The 19,999-nt window shown below is 36.8% G+C and overlaps 3 protein-coding genes across 5 annotated transcripts; 1 reads left to right on the top strand and 2 right to left on the bottom strand.

The window, feature by feature from the left end:
• The first annotated feature begins 2,990 nt into the window (after positions 1–2,990).
• LOC116172586 (esterase E4-like) lies at positions 2,991–19,948 on the top strand. Of its 2 annotated transcripts, XR_004145707.1 has the most exons (14): positions 2,991–3,136; positions 3,332–3,542; positions 3,592–3,735; positions 3,782–3,923; positions 3,973–4,167; positions 4,213–4,403; positions 4,452–4,617; positions 4,666–4,844; positions 4,890–5,046; positions 5,105–5,237; positions 5,284–5,502; positions 19,059–19,094; positions 19,147–19,503; positions 19,563–19,948. XR_004145707.1 is itself a non-coding variant. In XM_031489818.1 (11 exons), exons 2-11 carry the CDS (start codon positions 3,348–3,350, stop codon positions 5,474–5,476), a joined length of 1,695 nt encoding a protein of 564 aa, XP_031345678.1. In that variant the 5' UTR covers positions 2,991–3,136; positions 3,332–3,347; the 3' UTR covers positions 5,477–5,517. The 2 variants fall into 2 exon arrangements, 1 of the variants encoding a protein (XP_031345678.1); XM_031489818.1 differs by lacking the exons at positions 19,059–19,094; positions 19,147–19,503; positions 19,563–19,948 and having other exon boundaries at positions 5,284–5,517.
• Positions 9,286–12,107, bottom strand: LOC116172595 (esterase FE4-like). 2 transcript variants are annotated; one of them, XM_031489831.1, is made up of 11 exons: positions 11,847–12,107; positions 11,655–11,798; positions 11,464–11,611; positions 11,221–11,415; positions 10,977–11,173; positions 10,767–10,932; positions 10,554–10,717; positions 10,360–10,510; positions 10,177–10,306; positions 9,938–10,126; positions 9,286–9,890 (listed from the first exon to the last, which is right to left on the bottom strand). In XM_031489831.1, exons 1-10 carry the CDS (start codon positions 12,036–12,038, stop codon positions 9,949–9,951), a joined length of 1,665 nt encoding a protein of 554 aa, XP_031345691.1. In that variant the 5' UTR covers positions 12,039–12,107; the 3' UTR covers positions 9,286–9,890; positions 9,938–9,948. The 2 variants fall into 2 exon arrangements, with proteins under 2 accessions (XP_031345691.1, XP_031345690.1); XM_031489830.1 differs by having other exon boundaries at positions 9,292–9,869; positions 9,925–10,126.
• LOC116172600 (chymotrypsin-1-like) lies at positions 15,203–16,243 on the bottom strand. Its single transcript, XM_031489837.1, has 3 exons — positions 16,084–16,243; positions 15,870–16,029; positions 15,203–15,818 (listed from the first exon to the last, which is right to left on the bottom strand). The coding sequence occupies exons 1-3, from the start codon at positions 16,124–16,126 to the stop codon at positions 15,263–15,265; spliced, it is 759 nt and encodes a 252-aa protein (XP_031345697.1). The 5' UTR covers positions 16,127–16,243; the 3' UTR covers positions 15,203–15,262.
• Positions 19,949–19,999: the final 51 nt, after the last annotated feature.

Raw genomic sequence — 19,999 nt, 5'->3', positions numbered from 1 at the left:
AGACAGATAGGCAGACGACGGAATAACGAGCACATAAGCGTTACCTCAACTTCGTTGTGTTACGCTAAAAAAGGCAGATGTGTGTATTAGAATGTTTAAATTTTATTTGTTTTCAGCTCGGTTTTCAGTGAGTATTTGTTGTTTATGTACGTATTTAATAAAATTTTTGCATAATAACACGTGTCTATAATTAGGAAACAACATATAACAATCCTGCGGCTCAAAATAAGTAATTACTTAATGTTTTCGCGTTAAATGAGTACGCACGCGAATCAAATTGCATTTAAACACATAGTATCGCGTTGCAGTGGCCCATCTCCAGTTGTGACGTCACTAAATCAATGTCACGGCTAGATCTATCGGTAGGCTACGGTTCACTGAAATAAATGGACGGAGCCCAAAAAGAGGAATTAATTTTTTGATAATTTTTGATTAGGTTTTTTATAAAAAACCGAACGCTTTTCTATCTTTGATAGATTATGTTTAAATAATAAACAAACAACCCTTAAACAGCCCTTTAATAATACATTTGTATGTGTTTTAAGCTTGCCCAATATTTTAAGTAATACAAACCATCAGTTTCAGAACACTTACGTTACGGAGGTTGTAACTTTTGTAAAACACGGAACACTTTTCTATCATTGATAGATTATGTTTAAATAATAAACAAACAACCCTTAAACAGCCTTTTAATAATAAATTTCCGTATGCTTTAAGCTTGCTCAATATTTTACGTAATACAAACCATCAGTTTCAGAACACTTACGTTACGGGGGTTGTAACTTTTGTAAAACACGGAACACTTTTCTATCTTTGATGGATTATGTTTAAATAATAAACAAACAACCCTTAAACAGCCCTTTAATAACAAATTTCTATACGCTTTAAGCTTGCCCAGTATTTTAAGTAATACAAACCATCAGTTTCAGAACACTTATATTACGGGGGTTGTAACTTTTGTAAAACACCGAACACTTTTCTATCTTTGATAGATTAAGTTTAAATGATCAACTAACAACCCTTAAACAGCCTTTTAATAATAAATTTCCGTATGCTTTAAGCTTGCTCAATATTTTAAGTAATACAAACCATCAGTTTCAGAACACTTACGTTACGGGGGTTGTGACATTTGTAAAACACGGAACACTTTTCTATCATTGATAGATTATGTTTAAATAATAAACAAACAACCCTTAAACAGCCTTTTAATAATAAATTTCCGTATGCTTTAAGCTTGCTCAATATTTTACGTAATACAAACCATCAGTTTCAGAACACTTACGTTACGAGGGTTGTAACTTTTGTAAAACACGGAACACTTTTCTATCTTTGATAGATTATGTTTAAATAATAAACAAACAAACCTTAAACAGCCCTTTACACAAACCATCAGTTTCAGAACACTTACGTTACGGGGGTTGTAACTTTTGTAAAACACCGAAAACTTTTCTATCTGTGATAGATTATGTTTAAATAATAAGCAAACAACCCTTAAACAGCCTTTTAATAATAAATTTCGATATGTTTTAAGCTTGGCCAAGATTTTAAGTAATTCAAACCATCACTTTCAGAACACTTACGTTACGGGGGTTGTAACTTTGTAAAACACCGAACACTTTTCTCTCTTTGATAGATTATGTTTAAATAATAAACAAACAACCCTTAAACAGCCTTTTAATAATAAATTTCGATATGCTTTAAGCTTGCCCAATATTTTAAGTAATTCAAACTATCACTTACAGCACGCCTACATTGCGGGGGTTGTAACTTTTGTAAAACACCGAACACTTTTCTATCTTTGATAGATTATGTTTAAATAATAAACAAACAAACCTTAAACAGCCCTTTACACAAACCATCAGTTTCAGAACACTTACGTTACGGGAGTTGTAACTTTTGTAAAACACCGAACACTTTTCTACCTTTGATAGATTATGTTTAAATAATAAACAAGCAACCCTTAAACAGCACTTTAATAATAAATTTCAGTATCAGTTAACAATCTTCGAACTATCGGTAACGTACCGGGTTTGAGTTATAAGAATTGAGTTTGTGTAAGTTTGAATGGGTGAGCATAACGCTACATTTGGTCCTTCGAGCCGGATGTTACATTTGGTCCCACAAGGGTTTCGTTCGCAGTAAGTGCTACATTTAGTCCTTCAAACTATCAAAGAGTCGGTGCGGCGTTACCACACGGGTTCGGGTCACAATGAAGTGCTACATTGTGAAATGGTCTCAAGTGCCCAAAATACGGAGATAGAAAAACTGACCACGGAAAGTTCAGATAATGCCACTCACAAATCATGGACCTTTCAGAAGATCCAAGACACGATTACTACGCCAAGAAGTTCTACAAGAAGCCACACATCGTCCTGTCAACGGCAGCTCCGGTGGTACGAACGAGACAACATCCCAAAAAAGGCATACCAAGGAGCAACGATTTTTATGTCCAATGGGACAGCGATGGGAACATTTGCCACGATACGAGGTTTCCAAGAAATAGATTGTCTACCCAGCCTGGAGTCACACGCACCCAAACTTCCGTAGATAGCAAATGTGATTTAATCGGCTTATGAAACATCCGATATTATAGTAAGCAGCGAATTACCTGATATTTTAGAGGCACATCACGAAACTGCACTAACCAAAAATATAGAAGCGAGGTAAAATACTCTAAGCATGCACTACGTGCTCCAAACCGCCCAATATGATGAACTTTTGTCTCCGAAGTAATTAATCCATTATTAACACAGAAGCACGTTGACTTAAGGAAAGCTGAAACCGTATAAAGCAAGTTTCTGAAATCTAATCATTCTGGGAGGATTGCAATTTAATGCTCTACAACTTTTTAATGCACTATAATACCAAAATATTCTTAGTTCACAAGATATAAGAGAGAAACTGAGAAAAGTCCGAAAATTTTGGGATTTGTGGCCCCCCTTCCAGTTAGCACACGGTCAACGAGGTTGAAAACTTGGGATAGGCATCCTGGTGTGCACTTTAGAATATCTCTAGATAAAATGTGATATCGACTGGACTAATAGTGTACTTTGACAATTCGACGATAAGTTCAAATCAAATGAACTTTAAATAGCCTTGTCATTTGTCCACAGTAAGTTCACCAATATAAGAGAAAGTAAGTAATTTTCGTTAGTACTCTAAAGAATTTAGGCCACTTTTTTTAAAATTAAAGTAATTCGTTAATAACTTTATTAATGGACATTGTAGTGCTTCTTTTAAAAAATTCATTTACGATTTTGACATAATTTTGTTCACATGATCCAACCTTTCAGTATTTAGAAGTGTTTATGCAGTTATTTTTTTTATTCAGTCCCTAAACTCACCAAATGTTGATGAAGTATTTCCTGTCTTGTGTGACAGTTCTGTGTTGCACACTCGTTGTGACCAATGCGAGCCTGGAAATCAAGATAGAACAGGGAGTACTGAAGGGATGGTTTGATATAACTAGGAAAGGCAGAATTTTCCGTTCGTTTACGGGAATTCCATTCGCGGAGCCGCCATTGGAAGCGCTTCGTTTTAAGGTACTTTCTAGTGCCGTTTAAAATTATTTGTCATGCTGTAATCTTGTAGCCACCAGTTCCAGCTAAGCCATGGCAGGGTGTTCTGGATGCCACAAGAAGTCATGCCAGTTGCCCACAAGTAAACGTATACATTGGCGACTTCACCATAAAGGGAGACGAAGACTGTCTATACCTAAACGTATATGCACCAGAGGTAAAAACAAACAGTTTACGACAAACATTTCTTATTCGTTCTATAGAATGCCAAAGATCACCCCCTTCCAGTGATGTTCTTTATTCATGGAGGAGGCTGGATGTGCGGCACCTCAGATTCAGAGCTCTATGGAGCACAAACACTATTAGACCAAGAGGTCGTGTTGGTTACAACTAATTACAGGTTAGGTAAGTGAACAATCTGCAATTGCGTGACTGCGTAAAACTAAGATCGTAGGTGCACTGGGTTTTATGAGTACCGGTGATTTAGTTCTACCCGGCAACAATGGATTGAAGGATCAAAATTTGGCCTTAAAATGGGCGAAAAATAATATTAGACAATTTGGGGGCAATCCCGACAAAATCACGATCTTTGGGCAATCGGCCGGCGCAGCCAGCACCCACTTTCACACTTTATCACCACTTAGCCGAGGTAAGCACCTGTGCGTTTGTGATGCTTTGCAATAGAATCTTTTAGATTTGATATCGGGCGCTATTATTCAAAGTGGAAGTGCCCTTGCACCTTGGGCAATCAGCTTGAAACCACTTGATTATGCAAAAAGGTTGGCGGGCTATGTAAACTGTCCAAATCATTCTAGTGAGGCAATAGTAGAATGCATGAGGACTGTAGATCCATACGAAATCGTCCAGAAAGAGCAACGGCTGTTGGTAATTAAATTACTAACTCTAGATTTTGCATACACCTAGTAATTGTAGGAATACGGCTATGACCCCATGATTCCCTTTAAACCGGTAGTGGAACCGTCTCATGAAGGTGCGTTTCTCACTGAGGAGCCAGCTGTAATTATTAGATCGAGGAAAAGTGCTCGGGTGCCCCTAATGACTGGTTTCACAACAGAAGACGGTGCAATTAAATCTTCTGGTATATAACCGAACCGTATTTGATCACGATTTTACAGTGTACTTGTAGCATTATTTAAAGACGAGAAATTGATTGAAGAACTGAATTCAGATTTTAACAGAATCGCACCATTGATTTTTGTATATGACCAAGCCACGTACAATACAACCGGGCTTTCTGAAAAGATCCGAAAGTTTTATCTTGGTGACAGACCAATTGACGAATCCTCCAAGGCACCATTGACTAATGTACGTCAGTCACCGCACCTGTTAAAAACTAATACTCATTTTCAGGCCTTTACCGATACATGGTTTTATGTTGCAACAGACTCAGTAATAAGAATGCACACTAACTACTGCAATAATCCAGTTTATTTTTACCTATTTGGATACCAAGGGGGTGCAACCTTTACTACAGTATTTAAGCATCCTGAAGACCAATATAACTATGGCAAGTTTTAGATTTCTTTTTCATTGTTTCATTGTTTCTAAGCGAACGGTTTTTACAGGTTCTTGCCATTGCGACGAACTAATTTACTTATTTCGCCAAGGATATGTGGCTAAACCAAGAGAAGAAAGTGAAGAAGATAAGCGCATGACGGATGTAATAGTCGCACTGTGGACTAATTTTGCAAGAACAGGGTAAGAGTTCTTGTTACAAAATGTAATGCACATCTGCAACTTTTAGCAATCCAACACCTCCTAATGATAAGTTATTGACAATAAAATGGAATCCTGTTAGTAGCAAAAAACACGAGTACTATCTCATAGATAAACATGGCCGTATGAGTATGGGGGAAAATTGGGAGCCCGGAAGGTTGAGCTTTGCAAGGAAAATTAAGTTTAATTCCAGGTGGAACGAAGTCAGAGATGAGTTATAGGGAAGATTAAAGTTCTTAATGAAATAGTACGTTGACAAATAGTAGCTATTTTGATTCTTTAATATCACACCTTCTGGCCGGTTAAATATCCCAACTTCTTAGCGCATTTTTGAAACAAAAATACGCTATTGACTGGCTGGAAGTCCTGCAGAACTCATGCCTTAATTTTATTTTTAATGTTCCACTTCTGAGTGGCATTTTTTAATGGTAGCATACAAAGGAATTGGGTTCAGGGTGTTGATGTTCACATGTAATATTCTTCCTGGAATTTCCGTCGTCTTCCCTTGTTTGAAGTGCGTTTGGTAACCTACCTTTTCGTACTTTTGCTTGCCAGCTAGCTCACATAACACTGGGTTATAAATAGCACAGATTTCAGTCGATTTCTTTTTCACTTATAAATAATTTCATCATAAATAATTTGTAACAAAAATGTGGAAAGAAATATTATTAGTTCAAAATTGACATGCTAATTCCAAAAAAAGCTCATTAACACTGAATTACGTTTATGACGCTTAAACAATGAGTCAAAAAAACAAATCCTTACACCCTCTTTGAAAAGACAAAAAACCTACTCCTAATTAAGTTTCAAAATATCCCCATCAAATAAAAATCTGAATAATACATATGCTTAATAATTCTATACCTAAACAAATTCAAATTCAATACATACGAAGTATATCTTCCCATTTTAGTTTTTCAAACAATACACACTCTAACTAAAATTATGGAGATTATAAAGAAATCGTATCTTTATCGGGAGTAAATACACAAGAGCTTGATTTTTAATCGTATGATTTTATTTTTACACGAAAGTTTTGTTGCAACGGAAAAAGAGGAACGATTTTATCATGTGCTTTTGATCGAGAGTTTTTTCCAGGAAGCAACAAAATTTGAGTGAATTAAAAATAAAATTATCCTGATGTAAAACCAGGATCGAGTGTAATTTAAGAGGATTAATAAAAGACAGTAAATTTTACAACCACTACATATTTTACGCATTCATACGCGCATTTGTATCGCTGGCAAAAAGCTACAGAACGTTTAATCGCCGATAAAAAGCTGCCTACCTTTTAATCAGATAAAAAATCATTTGATTGGTTAGAATATGAAACAATCACCAAGCTGATTGGTTATATATTAATGGAGTGTATTAATCACTGATAAAATTCGTTAATCTCAGCTTATTGCTGTTGTACTCCTTTCAGAACAAGCTCACGTAATTGGCTTATGTAATAGGGCTTTTGTACTGCAACCCCAAAATAATTTCGATCTTTGTTTCGATTTCAACCCGAACCACGGGCTCTTAAAAAATACAGTAGAATAGAAACTCCATCCTCGGTAATTTTGATCCTTTTTGATGATTTCTGCCACTAAAAATGCAAAGTCAAGAAATCCGAATTTTGGAGAAGTAGTATACGGAAAATCAAGTATGCAATACGAAAGCTTTTAATTAATTATTCCTTTACACGATATCGGAAAAATATGGGAAATATATCAGACTTCACGTTCTTTAAGCGCGCTTCTTTCTAGATAACTTTGAACGCCGTCTGTCGGTTTTTTCTACAACTGCTTAAGTGCTTACCCAGCGGTAATCCAAACCAAGCAGCCTAGGCCTAATCCAGTGAATAGAGGGGGTTATTTTAAAAAGGGTCCGGTAGCGTTATATTTTAATATGTTGTCTAGGATAGTTATTAAGTGTTTAAAATGCAAAATGCACAATTCCCCTCGTTCTGCGCCCGCCGCCATATTGAACAATCCGAAAAATCAGAACTTTCGTCAGATTTTTGCTTTTACCTTCGTTTCAGTGCACTTGAGCTGCAAAAGAGTTCTACTCAATATTGTAGAGAATTAGATTTCCTATAATTTACTTTTTTTAAATTTTCTCTCTAGGACTGATAGTTACGGATAATGGCATCAAAAGCAGAGATGTCAGATTACTATATATGCTTTATCTGGAATAATGATCTGCTAGGAGCCTCTATAAGTGCAGTGACACGTAAAGAGACTCAGATTTTACGTAAATCCGCTAAAAAAAAGGGCAAAAAGAGACCAAATCTTAACGGGGAGAGAGGAAATAGCACATATCAAAAAAATATTGCAATGAGGCTATGATTTTTTTTAATTTTCTTGAAAAGTGCATAATGTCCTACAAAGAAAATTTAGAAACGTCAATTACAGCAAATTTAATTCTTTACAACATTGAGTAGAACTCTTCTGTAGGTAAAATGCACCGAAACGAAGATATAAGTGAAAATCTAAAAAAAGTTTTGATTTTTCGGTTTAAATTAATGAATAATAAATACAAACGTCGCTTTCATATAAATTCATATACCTATTGCTTTGATAATGGCCATTAAAATTATATGGCCGAAACATATAAATATATGTAAGCCAACAACAAGATTAAAAATAAATTTGGGAAAGACAACGATTTCTTAATTATACATCCCAAATATAAGAATATGGATCATCCACTTCATTATAATTCTAATATAATATTTAAATAAAATCAATTAATACTATAAAAAAAATTCTAATCCGCTAGCGTATTTTTTTTTAAATTTTCATTAGATTTTATGAATATTTTGTTAGCATTGTATTGTATTGATAGTATGTCCCCTTCTTGTTGCACCCTATCTTCTTTCATAATATTGTTCGCTTTTTCCGTTCTATTCTTCTTTCTAGTGTTCTTTCCTTTTTTTCTTTTTTCCTCTTAGTGTTTACTCGGCTCCTCCGTTCTCGATTTCGTCATCCTCTCTCTATCATTTATTTATTTATCATCACCGGCTTTGTTTCTTTCTCTACTTCTCCAACTCAACTCCTCTTCTTCTCCATTATTTACAATTGCTGTTTTCTTTCTTCTCTTTCTCCTTTGTCCCTTCTCGTTGCTTCTTCCTTTCACTTTTTCGTGATTCTCTTTCACATCCTACTCCCCTTGTTCCATCTTTTCTTCCACTTCCTTTCGCACCTCATCTAACTTTTGCTACTCCTTTTTTCCCGCCCCTACGCTTTCTCGTGTATACTTCCCCTGCTTCCCTTCTTCTTTCTTTTTTACTTTTTAAACCTACCAACATATATTTTCTTCTACCCCTTCTCTTCCTCTCTTTAACCCCTACTAGTCTTCTCCAACTCCACCCTCTCCGCGTTTTGTACTTTTCTTATATCTTCCTTTGAAGCTTCTTCCATTCTTAGCTCCCCCCCCCCCCCTATTTAATCATAATTCTGCCTCGCTATCTTTTTTGGCCTTCTTCTCCTTTATCCACTTTTCTCTTTCGTTTAGTGTGATTCTTGTGTTTCCATAAAATTGTTTGCATAAATAAATTTCTATTCTTAGTTTTTTTATTATTATAACTTCAGTTACCCACCTGTTGCTTGGTGTATATTTTCAACTGAAAATTGTAATTTTAAATAAAGGCGCACCAACACCTTTGTGCGAATGATAGAAGTTCTCTGTAATGGGCTACAGTTTCCCAAAACTATGACACAAGATTTAGCATGTGAGATAATCAGAATTGAATTTCACAAAGTGTATCTTAAGGCAAAGTGCACGGTGTAATTCTATATCAACACATTCGGTTAGAGAATCCTCATAAAAATAATCTTATTTCTTATTATCGATGACAAACCGTCACCAAGACTTCCCAAGTCATTACACGGCTAACGCGTTATAGAATTCAATTACGTAGAAAAACTGGTCGCTAAATTTAATCAGAAACTACAAACCTTTGCTTCCTTTTCCTATTTAGTATTAATTTCGTCATACTGTTATACTCTTCATCATTAAGTTCATGTTCATTTTTAAGTTACAATCTCTCTAATTCCCTTCTTATTGAAGTTGCAGCTTCTTTAATATGGCACGATACTTATTTTCCTTTTAAAATAATAACATCGACAAAACGATTTTAGATGTTTTTTTTTATTCTAATTAGAAAAAAAAAGATATGGTCTATTGTAGCTTGTATATTAGATATAGATGTACTTTTGGTACTTGTAGCTACAAAAAATGGTATTGCACATTCAAGATTAAAAAATATCAAACATATTATTGTTATCAATCAAAGGTTAACTAAGAACTTGACAAACTAAATTTACGATAACATTAAAGAAAATATTTGTACTGAGCACTATGAAATATCCTCGATTCTCCTTGAAACCTAATTTATTCCTCTCTTATCGGGCACGTGTACCCCATTTTGTGCTAAAAAGTTTGTTCAGTACGCGTTGTTGAATTTTATAATTTTTAGGAGATTTAAATAACGGTCCACAGGGATCCATAGCCTTATCGTTTTGTCCGAAACCAATTTTGTAACTATCTACCGTAAAAATGACTATAGTATCTTAGTACCGCACTAATCTATAGTTGCTCCCAAGATGATTCATTCGGTGCTCGATCCTGTGAGCAATATTTTTGATACTAAAGTCTGAGATAAACTATCAAAATACTATACTTATTCAATTCACCAATTATTTCTTCATAATTCCACATTTTGATTTCGTTTCTTATTCATTAATTTTTCCCAAAAGGCGATTCTGTCCATAAACACATTATCCACCATCCGGGTTTCCACGTTATTGTCGATGAAGTATAAATTGGAGTTCTCCAAAGTCGTGGGTTGCCAAATGGGTAACTCGGAATCTGGGGTCGGGTTCCTAAAAACAGTGTACAATTGACTTACCCACAACAATGCGATCAGATTTACCCAGTTCGTGCGAAATTTTCCCAAAGTTTGGTAGTGGTTTTAACAGCTCGTATATCAAGCTCGCTCTTGTGGTAAATTCCATAACGCGTTGTGGTGAAAAAGTTAAGTAGCTCATCGCAATGCGCAACACCTGTCAGAATTGCAGAATTACAAAGTGATCAGGAACATTGCACTATGTTATACCATAATTGTGTTTGTCATTCCCATATTTATCTGCGTACGTTCTGGGTGCACGGTACCCATACAATAACTGGAAAACATTTTCTTTTAAAAACCGTGCGTGCATCTGAGCCGTTGCGTACATGGGGTAGAAAAACCACCAATCCGTAAACATCTAAGGATGTAAGTTAGCGTTAATGTTTTGTTAAACCGGTTACCTTGGTAATTTCCGACGTGTGCTTTGAGTCAATTTCTTGACCATGTACGTAGAACGACCGAATCTTATTCGTCCACGTGAGATCATCGTAGATTAGTGCTAATGGCGCATTCTTTTCAAAATTCTTAGTAAATTGATCAAAAATCTCGCTGTGGTTAAACAAACCTAAAATTACAAATAGGGTAACTCCGTACATGTTTGTTTGTGAATTCACCTCCTGACATTAATAACCCATCTTCGGTTGTTACACTGAGCATGATGGGAACTTTTGCTGCCTTACCCGATGCGATTATGTTTGCAGGGTGATCTGGCAAAAATGAATTTTTGATATTGTGTTCAATGACAGGTCGAAATGGTATTGAAGAATGTTTATGCCACTCCTGAAACTAGAATGTGACTTATGCATGTATTTACACGCACTCACATAAAGTTTTTGAGATGCTTTCGTTATTTCCATTGCAGATGGTGTCTTAAGACACTCTATCATAAGTCTACTGTCAGATAATGCACAATCAAACCGTTCCGCTAAAGTCAATGATTTGTTCCTCGCTCTCTCTTTAGAAGACAACGCCCACGGCGAAAAAGCGGTGCCACTTTGAAGAATGGCCCCGCTAATTAAATCTAAAACAAACTGAAACGTGATACGCTTCCTACGGCCAGAAACAAACCCCTGGTTAGCGGTGACACTGTTTGGAAGTGCGTGCTTGCTCCGCCTGCTGAATTTCCAAAAACGGTGATACGATTAGGATCTCCACCAAAAGCTATGATGTTCTCTTTTACCCACTTTAAAGCTAAAACTTGGTCTTTTAGGCCATTGTTTCCCGGCACTACATCATCTCCCATGCTAATAAACCCAAGTGGACCTAATAGGAACGAATTGTCATCTGTATTGTTCTGAAGTTACAATTTACCTAATCTATAATTATACGTAACCAGAACCAAGTCTTGATCCAAAAGAAACCCTGGTCCGTGCCATTCATCATTGCCGCTTCCAAGCATCCAGCCTCCTCCATGATTATAAAACATTACGGATACTAGACGATCGCCACCCAGTCGTCTCTGTACACAATAATGAATTTCTTTGAGACAGGTAGTAAATTACCTGAGGGGTGTAAACGTTCAGATAAAGACAGTCCTCGTTCCCCGGCACATCCGTAATGTTCAGTAATAATAAGTCCTGAAGACAAATCGATCCATATTTGGTCGCGTCCAGTACATCTTCCCACGGTTCTGCTGGTACCGGTGCCTAAATTAAAAATCTAGGTAACACGATCAGAAAATGAAGTCATCGCACCTCAAATCTTAGTTCTCCAATTGGTGGTTTGGCGTAGGGAATTCCAGTAAATGAGGTAAAACTTTTACCGGTCCATGTCTGTGTTAAAACACCTCTAATCCGTCCTTGTGACACTTTAATTTCTAACGTATTATCGGCGTTTGCCAAAAAAATGTAGATGAAGGATGTGATCTGTAATACGACCAGATACATTTTTATGCTAACTGTAATTTTATCATTCGGTGATTAGTAAAATCAGTGTACTAGAGTACTAATTTTACAGCATTTTTTGGGCGGTAATGAGTTACAATTACAAAGTTATCAGTGGCAGGGGTCGGAAATTGAGACACTTTTTAAGTTCACGATCCTTGTCTAAATAATTGTATAATGCAATCACTTACTCTCTATCTATCTATGATTGTAACTGGCTATTATGTAACGTAAACTTAACTGAAACAGAACGATAACTATACCATCCCTTTCTAACGTCAGCAGAAGTTTATCAAGGTATCAAGTGTAACGCACCATAAACCAAGCGTTTTGAAAGTTGCCATTCAATTTTCATACTTACACATGGAAAACTTTTTTGTTATATTACGAAAAAAGTTATTCTCCATAAACAGTCCTGCATGAACTGAAAAGTAAAATGCAACCACCAGAAATTCTTTCAGTCGTATACCAAGTATGTCAAATAATATGAATCAAGCTCGTTAATTATTATTTAGCACAGTATTCTAGTTAATATATGTAAAATAAATGATTTTGTATCAATAATTCATCATCAAAATGCCACAATTTGGTAAGCTTACAGGTTATCAAATTTTTGTTACCAAAGTCAAGTTAAATAATTTTCTGGCATTTTGCGCAAGCGACAGGCCAAGGGAGGAGAAATCGATCAATATTATTGAAGTACAGAAAGATACTTTCGGTGACCTCTAGTGGCAGAAAAGGGAACTATGAAATGAAATCTATACCAATAATCTAAATAACAACGAATTTTGATATTTGATGGTTGCGTTTTAGGTTTCAAATCATGCAGACTTTTTTATTGAAGGATTTAACTTTTTTTTAAATGTTAATAATAAAAATGTTTCCGCGATGCTGCGAACTTAAGTGAACACACTGTATATTTGGAGTGCGGTACGACCGAGTAAAATTATATGTAGCGCTTCATACGGATGGTCATTGCGAGTAGGTTTTTATTCTTAAGGTATAAACTATCGTATCGATCAGAACGAAGAAATTGATTGATTAACAAAATTGCGTGATAAGTTTCAATTCCGTTTTAAAAGCTTAGAAGACCCATATTTGTCACTAAGGGGCCTTGTTAAGAAGATCCTGGGCCGAGTCCAGTTGCTTGTTGCCACTGAGCCTGGAAAGTAACTTTATAACTGTTTAGCCTTAGTAAGACAGCCCGGAACGCTGCATCGTCTTAATGATTTAGCCATATGGAAGCCTTTGGACCTCTGCCTCCACAATGTAAAACTCTAGTCACAGGAGTACCTCCATGGTCAAAGTTGGCGTGGTTTTCATGGCTCCAGTGACTCCCAGACATGCGGGTTTCTGTACCTTACCCAGCTGTTTCCTGTCCCCGTTCATAATGTTCATAATACGGAGGAGCCCGCCTATTCCTAGGCCTCACAGCAGTGAAGACAACACTCCACCTTGCACGCATCCTCTAGTGACTGAAGTCTCCGTCGGCCCGATTGAGGAAATAATGACCCTGCTTCCGAGCATGGTGCGGTTCCATTTTACAATTGCCCATCAATGCCAAATGGAATCGAATGTGGTGTTGTTAAACGCATCTTCGATATCTGCAACGCTCCCATGCCCTTCTGCAGATGAGCTGAGAATATTCCGTCCGGTTCTGCACACTTAAATGAGCGGAACATGATATAAGAGATCCTTCAATAACCACCCGGGCAGCTACTTTCCATTCATCGGCCTTGCACCGATCCTGGTAGCTCCTCTTGCTGAGTCCGAAGTTCCCTAGTCCTCGGAGCTTGGAAAGTGGGAAAGTGTGTTTCCAGGAGACATTTGGGAGTCTCAGTCGCGGTAAACTTATATCTGCCGCATGTAAGCCTCAGTGTGTCCACTTTTTGCACCGGGTCTTTCAAAAGGTAAAAGCCTACGAAATATTCAAGGTCTGGGTTCCATCCTCGAAAGGTGCGCAGTTCACAGCTGTCCTATGACGATGTTAGATATGGCGCCGCTTACTAATGCGACAGCTCTTCCACCTGCCCTGCTTTCCGACAGACCAAAGGTGGCCCATCCTACCGCTCTGACAGTTTCGACACTGTAATGGAACCGAATTTGAATATTTAAATATTCCCGAACCCGCCCCTGGCGAGACAAAAGAAGTCAAGATTGCGTATTGTTTCGTTTCCGTAGAACACGTGTTTTTTCTTCTGCCCTACATTGAAATGGGCCATAATTTACAATAAAAGTGTCAAATATAACGCTATACGAGGGAACTTAATGATCCCTATCGACCCGACAACGACTCGGAGCACGGTCGATATTAACAATTTTCGTCTAGGATTTGCTTAAAAAGGGAAAATTTAGGGAGAGGTATTTGTGCATTTGTTGAGGGCAGAAGTAATTTTTGCGTTTCGAATAGTGAGTGCAGCTTTGACAATTACAAAGATATTCATTTTTATCTCTATGTCTATTGCATCCATCTAGTAATGATATGATCGTGTTAGATTATTTGCCAATTTAACGGCATTCTCGAACAGCATGAGTATTGCCATTTATAACCCATCCTAAATACAAATTGCCCTTTTATAATTATACTGGTCACAGTTTGAATTATAAATGCATAGAGATTCTACGTAAATGTTGTTTTCCAATTTACAGTACTTTGTTCCTAGCGCTGGTTTTGCCGGCCAACCCGCAATATGAATTACTAACCGATTTACGTGTTTTATTTATACCTATTTAGATACAGTATGTTCCCTTAGGGATAATATTCAATACGAGTATCTCGACGAGTATGCAGATAGGTATTCGTAGATAGTGCTGCATTTGAAAACATCTTTACATGTTATATTACTATGACGTATTGACTCACAAAACGAAGAGAAGGCAAGGTCCTTTCGGGCTAGTAATTACTACAATTACAAAAACCTTCAAAAATGTAATTGCGAGCCTTAGCAACAAGCCTTTTTTTGGAAAAGTACTGACAGGCAGGTACTACCCATTTCTATAACCAACGATAAAGACAGATCTGTGGCAATCCATATATTGAAATGTCAGGGGTGTTGAGAGCACCGTAGCATTTCTCAAATTTTGCATGGATACTCAGCGATTGTGATAACAAAATTGTTGAAGGTAAACTTTGAGATAAAAGGAAAATGAATTTGAACAAAAACATGTTACGAGTTAGTATCTCTTTATTACGTTGTAACATGACAACTAATTGACAGGAGAAGAACTTAGTTCCTGTTCTTTTCAATCCAGTCAGCGTAGGCAGAGACTCTGGTAAAGACGTCGGGTGTCCCTAATGCGCATGGGTTTGCCATTGACGCAATACCAATCTGGACTCCAGACCTAGTGACTAATGGTCCACCGGAATCGCCTTTGCACGCTCCTTGACCAGACCTTGTCAAAGTGCAAACTTGCGTATCGTCAATTGCGAGGTATTCCCAACCAGCAGCATCCCACATACCCCTACACTTGGCAACAGAAACGGTGACCACATCCAGATATTGTAACTCGTTGGCTGCCGGTCCGGGAAATTTCATCATTCCAAACCCGGACAGGACACAGTCGGCACCGCTATCAACATAGTCAACTGCTAGATGTTTTATAGGTTTAACCTTATCACTGAAAACTAGTGGAGTCTTTAACTTTAATAGTCCTATATCGCACTTAACGGACTCCATTGGGTTATACAATTCATGAATTCGGCGTTCAGCGATTTCATACCAATCGCCACTTGGATTAAGCGTATTGGAACCAACGGTGATATCCATACGCATATCTTCAAACCTGCGAAGTAAAAAAGATAAATTCAAATTCATTTTCAATTCCTTTACGTACCCAGACAAACAGTGAGCAGCAGTGAGAATGGTGGTGGCATCAATTATGGATCCTCCGCAGTTATGTTCTCCAGCGACACGTATAGAGACTTGGTAAGGAAAAGCACCGTCAGGTGCGTTTTGGCCGCCAACAACGCGCCAGTCATTGTTTATGGTGGCACCTGCATAGTTTGTTACATGTTAATTGCGATAGTGCATTAAACAGTAACACTTACCAAAAACACTGGTTGAGAGCAGTAACAGTAGAAATCCCGTCATTTCGTCGATCGGATACCAAAGGTAGCCTAACACGCAATTCTGTCGTCTTTTATACCGTCATAAGCACTTTCGGCGCGTCTCGACCATTATCTCAAGTAGTCAAATGGATAATGATCGAGATAAAATTTTCGCCCTCTTAGCATCGTATTGTAGGGATTCTGGAAAAGGCATAGTAACTACAATTTTCCATGGTAGCGAATTAGAATCCATACCCTAACCATTAGCTTGGCCGTCAACAACATCTTCGACCACTTCAGCCATTACACAGTTTAATGAATACAAAAATTTCCGAAATTATCAGATTAGGTTCTAATTTCGTATAAAATCTACGATTTCATATCTACGTTAAAACGATATTTTTTATCTCAGTAATAGACTTTGGTTTGTAGGTTCAATTGTTTTTGCATAATTTCTCTATTACATCACCTCACCTTATACTTTCTCCACATGTTCGAAACGCCCAATTTCATTAACCTTCGTATTTCTTTTCCGCAAACGGAAGGTGGTTTTACATCACAAAAAGCGGTCGGCAGCTTTTGACTGGAAAGTACCATCGATCTAAAATTTTGGTAAATAGCATTCAATGCCTCCTGTACGGCAAAATATCTCTGCCCGCCCGTTTCTTCTTCTGTTAACGTTTTTGGCTATTTCTTGAGGTATAATGCTATTTATTCTGCAACAGGATTGCATAAAAAGGATCTTGAACCTCCCTCCTTTGAAATGACATTAGCGAATTAATTATTTGAACATGAATGTTTGCCCAGAATTTTAAAATGACCTCCCACGAGCCCTATATGAAGTGAATTTTTTATCTGGTAACACTCCGAACAAAAAAATTGCTGTTTTTCCTTATTTACGTGAAACTTTTTTTGTCTCTAAGTTTTTGTCAAATTTTTTTAGTTCGTGGTTTTATCTACTACTAATTTTTACGACCTTCGGTTGAACAAGATAATACACCGTCCATTCAGTGATTGTTGCATAAGCAGAATAAGTTTGTACCTGCAAAATCAAAATGTGAAAACCTACTATAAGGAATATGAAAGGTTGTTGGGGTGGATGAATAGGGAGCATCATTTAAGCAAAGTCTTAAATGTAGAGTTAATGCTGGCATATATGAAGGAAATATCAAAGGTATTTAAATCTTCTGCTCTTTGGTGAATGCATTCAAAACTTCAATCAATATTGTGATTAAATGTGAAACAGATTTTGCGGAATACCTGCTCTAAACCACGTGCATTTGTAAAGGCTCCCAACAAAGGATACGAGCCAAACACCCCTTTTTCATTTGCAGTAAGTCATCTGAGAGGATTTTTTATTTCAGTCCCAGATTTCATATGTCATATTTGAAGTAACGTTACTGTTTTGCTGGTTCAAAATCGTGTTTATTGTTCGACGATTACAAATCAAATCCTAAAATTCACATTCTTTTTCCACAACATAAAATAAAATTAATCTACGCAAGGCAAGGGAAAACCAAATAAAATTAGAGTTTTGTACAGTGACTTACCAAGAGCGATTCTGATGCAGGTATAATAAAAATTACTATTTTACATCAATGAACTTTTTTCCCTTATGATTTAGTATATAAACAGCTCCAAACAGAATAATTTAATTTGTAGGTAATTGAAAATTGGTTAACCTGAACTCTGCCGACGTAATTTTTACACGAAATGTGATATGGGTTTATTCCTTAGCCGAAACTCATTATCTGTTTTTATAGTGCGCACATACAACGAAATAATGTTAATACCTTATCTCGTTTAAACGTAATATTTCATTTCCGGATGAGCCCGTTAATTTATTTGCGCTAAAACTTTATTTTTACAATACGGTAAAGCATGCCGTTAACTCAAAACAGAATGAAGCTTCAGTTTCAGACTGACGTGCTATATCGCAGTTCGAACCGTAATAAATCTTAGAACATGTATTAACTATCTCGTTGCCCAAGAACGAATGCCTTCCAAAAATCTCCCCGTAAGGATTTCTACTATCCTTTGTTATTAACTGCCACCTACAAAATAGCTTCTTATCAATAATTAACTTGTTTTCTGTTTCTTGTTTCTGCACTGCAATTAAATCAAACTTACGTATGACCTGTAACATACCACATTCAGACTCCCTGTAAATTTTCTATGTGGTTGATTTTTTTTTAATTTCGTGGATTTGTTATTCTAAATTTCCAAATGCATTAAGCGCACTTTATTCCTTAAGAGCAAGGCAGGATGTCATGGGATCTTCCCTTCGTCTTTTAATGGCGTAATAAAAAATATCCTTTCAATGTTGCTATATAATCGGAAGCTAAAAAAATTTGCAAATTTTGACTTTCATGGAACCCATGTGTTTTTGAGATGTAATGTCAGTGTCTAGGGAGTAATTTTTTATTGGTAGCTGACCATCTCGCTCCGTCGATTTAGGTTATATATTAAGTGGGAGTGGTTGTGAAATTAATGGGGGGGTGGGGAAAAAGCTAATGTAAATTTATTAAGATGTAATTTCGTTGAGAGCATTTTATTTATTTATTTATTTTGTTTATTTACAAAACGGAACTTGCCCTTTTACATTGCCAGTAAAGTGATTTGTTAAGGCGTTGTCGGACAAATTAATTGGCTTTGTTTCCTAACAACGCTAAGTACAAGATAACGAAGGCAGGTGGTCAATACGGGCGAGGAAGCGGTGTTTCGAGAATCGCCAGCGAAAAACGATATTAAACGGGTGAGGGGAGGTGGCTTGACCTTTAAGTACGAAGAAGAAGAAATAAACGACGCTGTTTAGCCGAAGGCGGATGCCTCGCCGTAATGCTGTTTGCGGGTATATTGAAAAAGCGTATGTCACTATAAATTGGGCTAAATTATTACGGGCAAATGTTCGCCGATTATAGAAGTTTAAGATTTTTTACGCTTGAAGTTTTACTCATGCGTTGGATCTATTTCAGCGATTGGTTTTTTGCCAACATATTCAAAGCTTTATGGTAATGTATTCATTTATACCAGTAATTATTATTTATCACTTACAATTTATAGCATCACTCAAGTACATCGAAGCTGGAACTAACTGAAATACGCTGCAATTTGCTTATACAGTAAACGACAATTGTTCTAGAACGATTCGAAATGTTCTACAACTTCATTCTTCCCGGAAAGATTGCATCACATTCGCCTTCGCTCATATCACCGATGACTAATTTTTTATGGCGCCTCGATGACTATCGGCTTTTCTGGAATATTAGCACAGATTTAAATATACTAAATCTGTGCAATAAGTTTGTGTTTAATTTTGTTAGCAGGCAAGTTCCGAAATCAAGTGATAAATCTTATTTTCAGGGAGAACGGAAAGAACTCTCATTAACTCTTCATCATAAAATTTGTTAAGAGCTAGCCGTAAGTCAATTGAATATCTATCAAGTTCACTTTAGTTAGTTTGATATTTTAATTCAAAGAAGGGAGGATCAATCCATTTATTGCAAAAAGCCTATTGCACTTTTGTGACAATGGACATCCATCGTCTGTCCAACGTACACAAATAGACCCACAACGGACATCCATTTGTACATAGACGGACATCAGTCATGGTCCATGGGTCTACTTTGTGCTATATGGGTTCAAAAATTTTGGAGATCGAGATGCGCTACATCACATCATGGAAGATTAATGATAAAGACGGTCAAGGTGGTACCAAAATCAATGCAATACCGATTTGCCACCGTTGGGCAAATATGGTTTTTTCCTAAAGCACCAAGGTTTTGCAACTGCCTTATTACAATAAAATTGTGAATATTATTTTTTTATGTTTCGGACACAAAAAGTCGTTCGTTTGGAAAAGGTTCTAAACAAGGAACAAAGGTCTTTTCTTTAACGGATTCAGAACTTATTTGGC

The sequence above is a fragment of the Photinus pyralis genome, unplaced genomic scaffold, assembly GCF_008802855.1.
Source record: "Photinus pyralis isolate 1611_PpyrPB1 unplaced genomic scaffold, Ppyr1.3 Ppyr1.4_LG5, whole genome shotgun sequence".
NCBI classification, from domain to species: domain Eukaryota; kingdom Metazoa; phylum Arthropoda; class Insecta; order Coleoptera; family Lampyridae; genus Photinus; species Photinus pyralis.
Note: the sequence above shows the minus strand (reverse complement) of the source record. Positions and strands in the feature narration are given on the sequence as shown.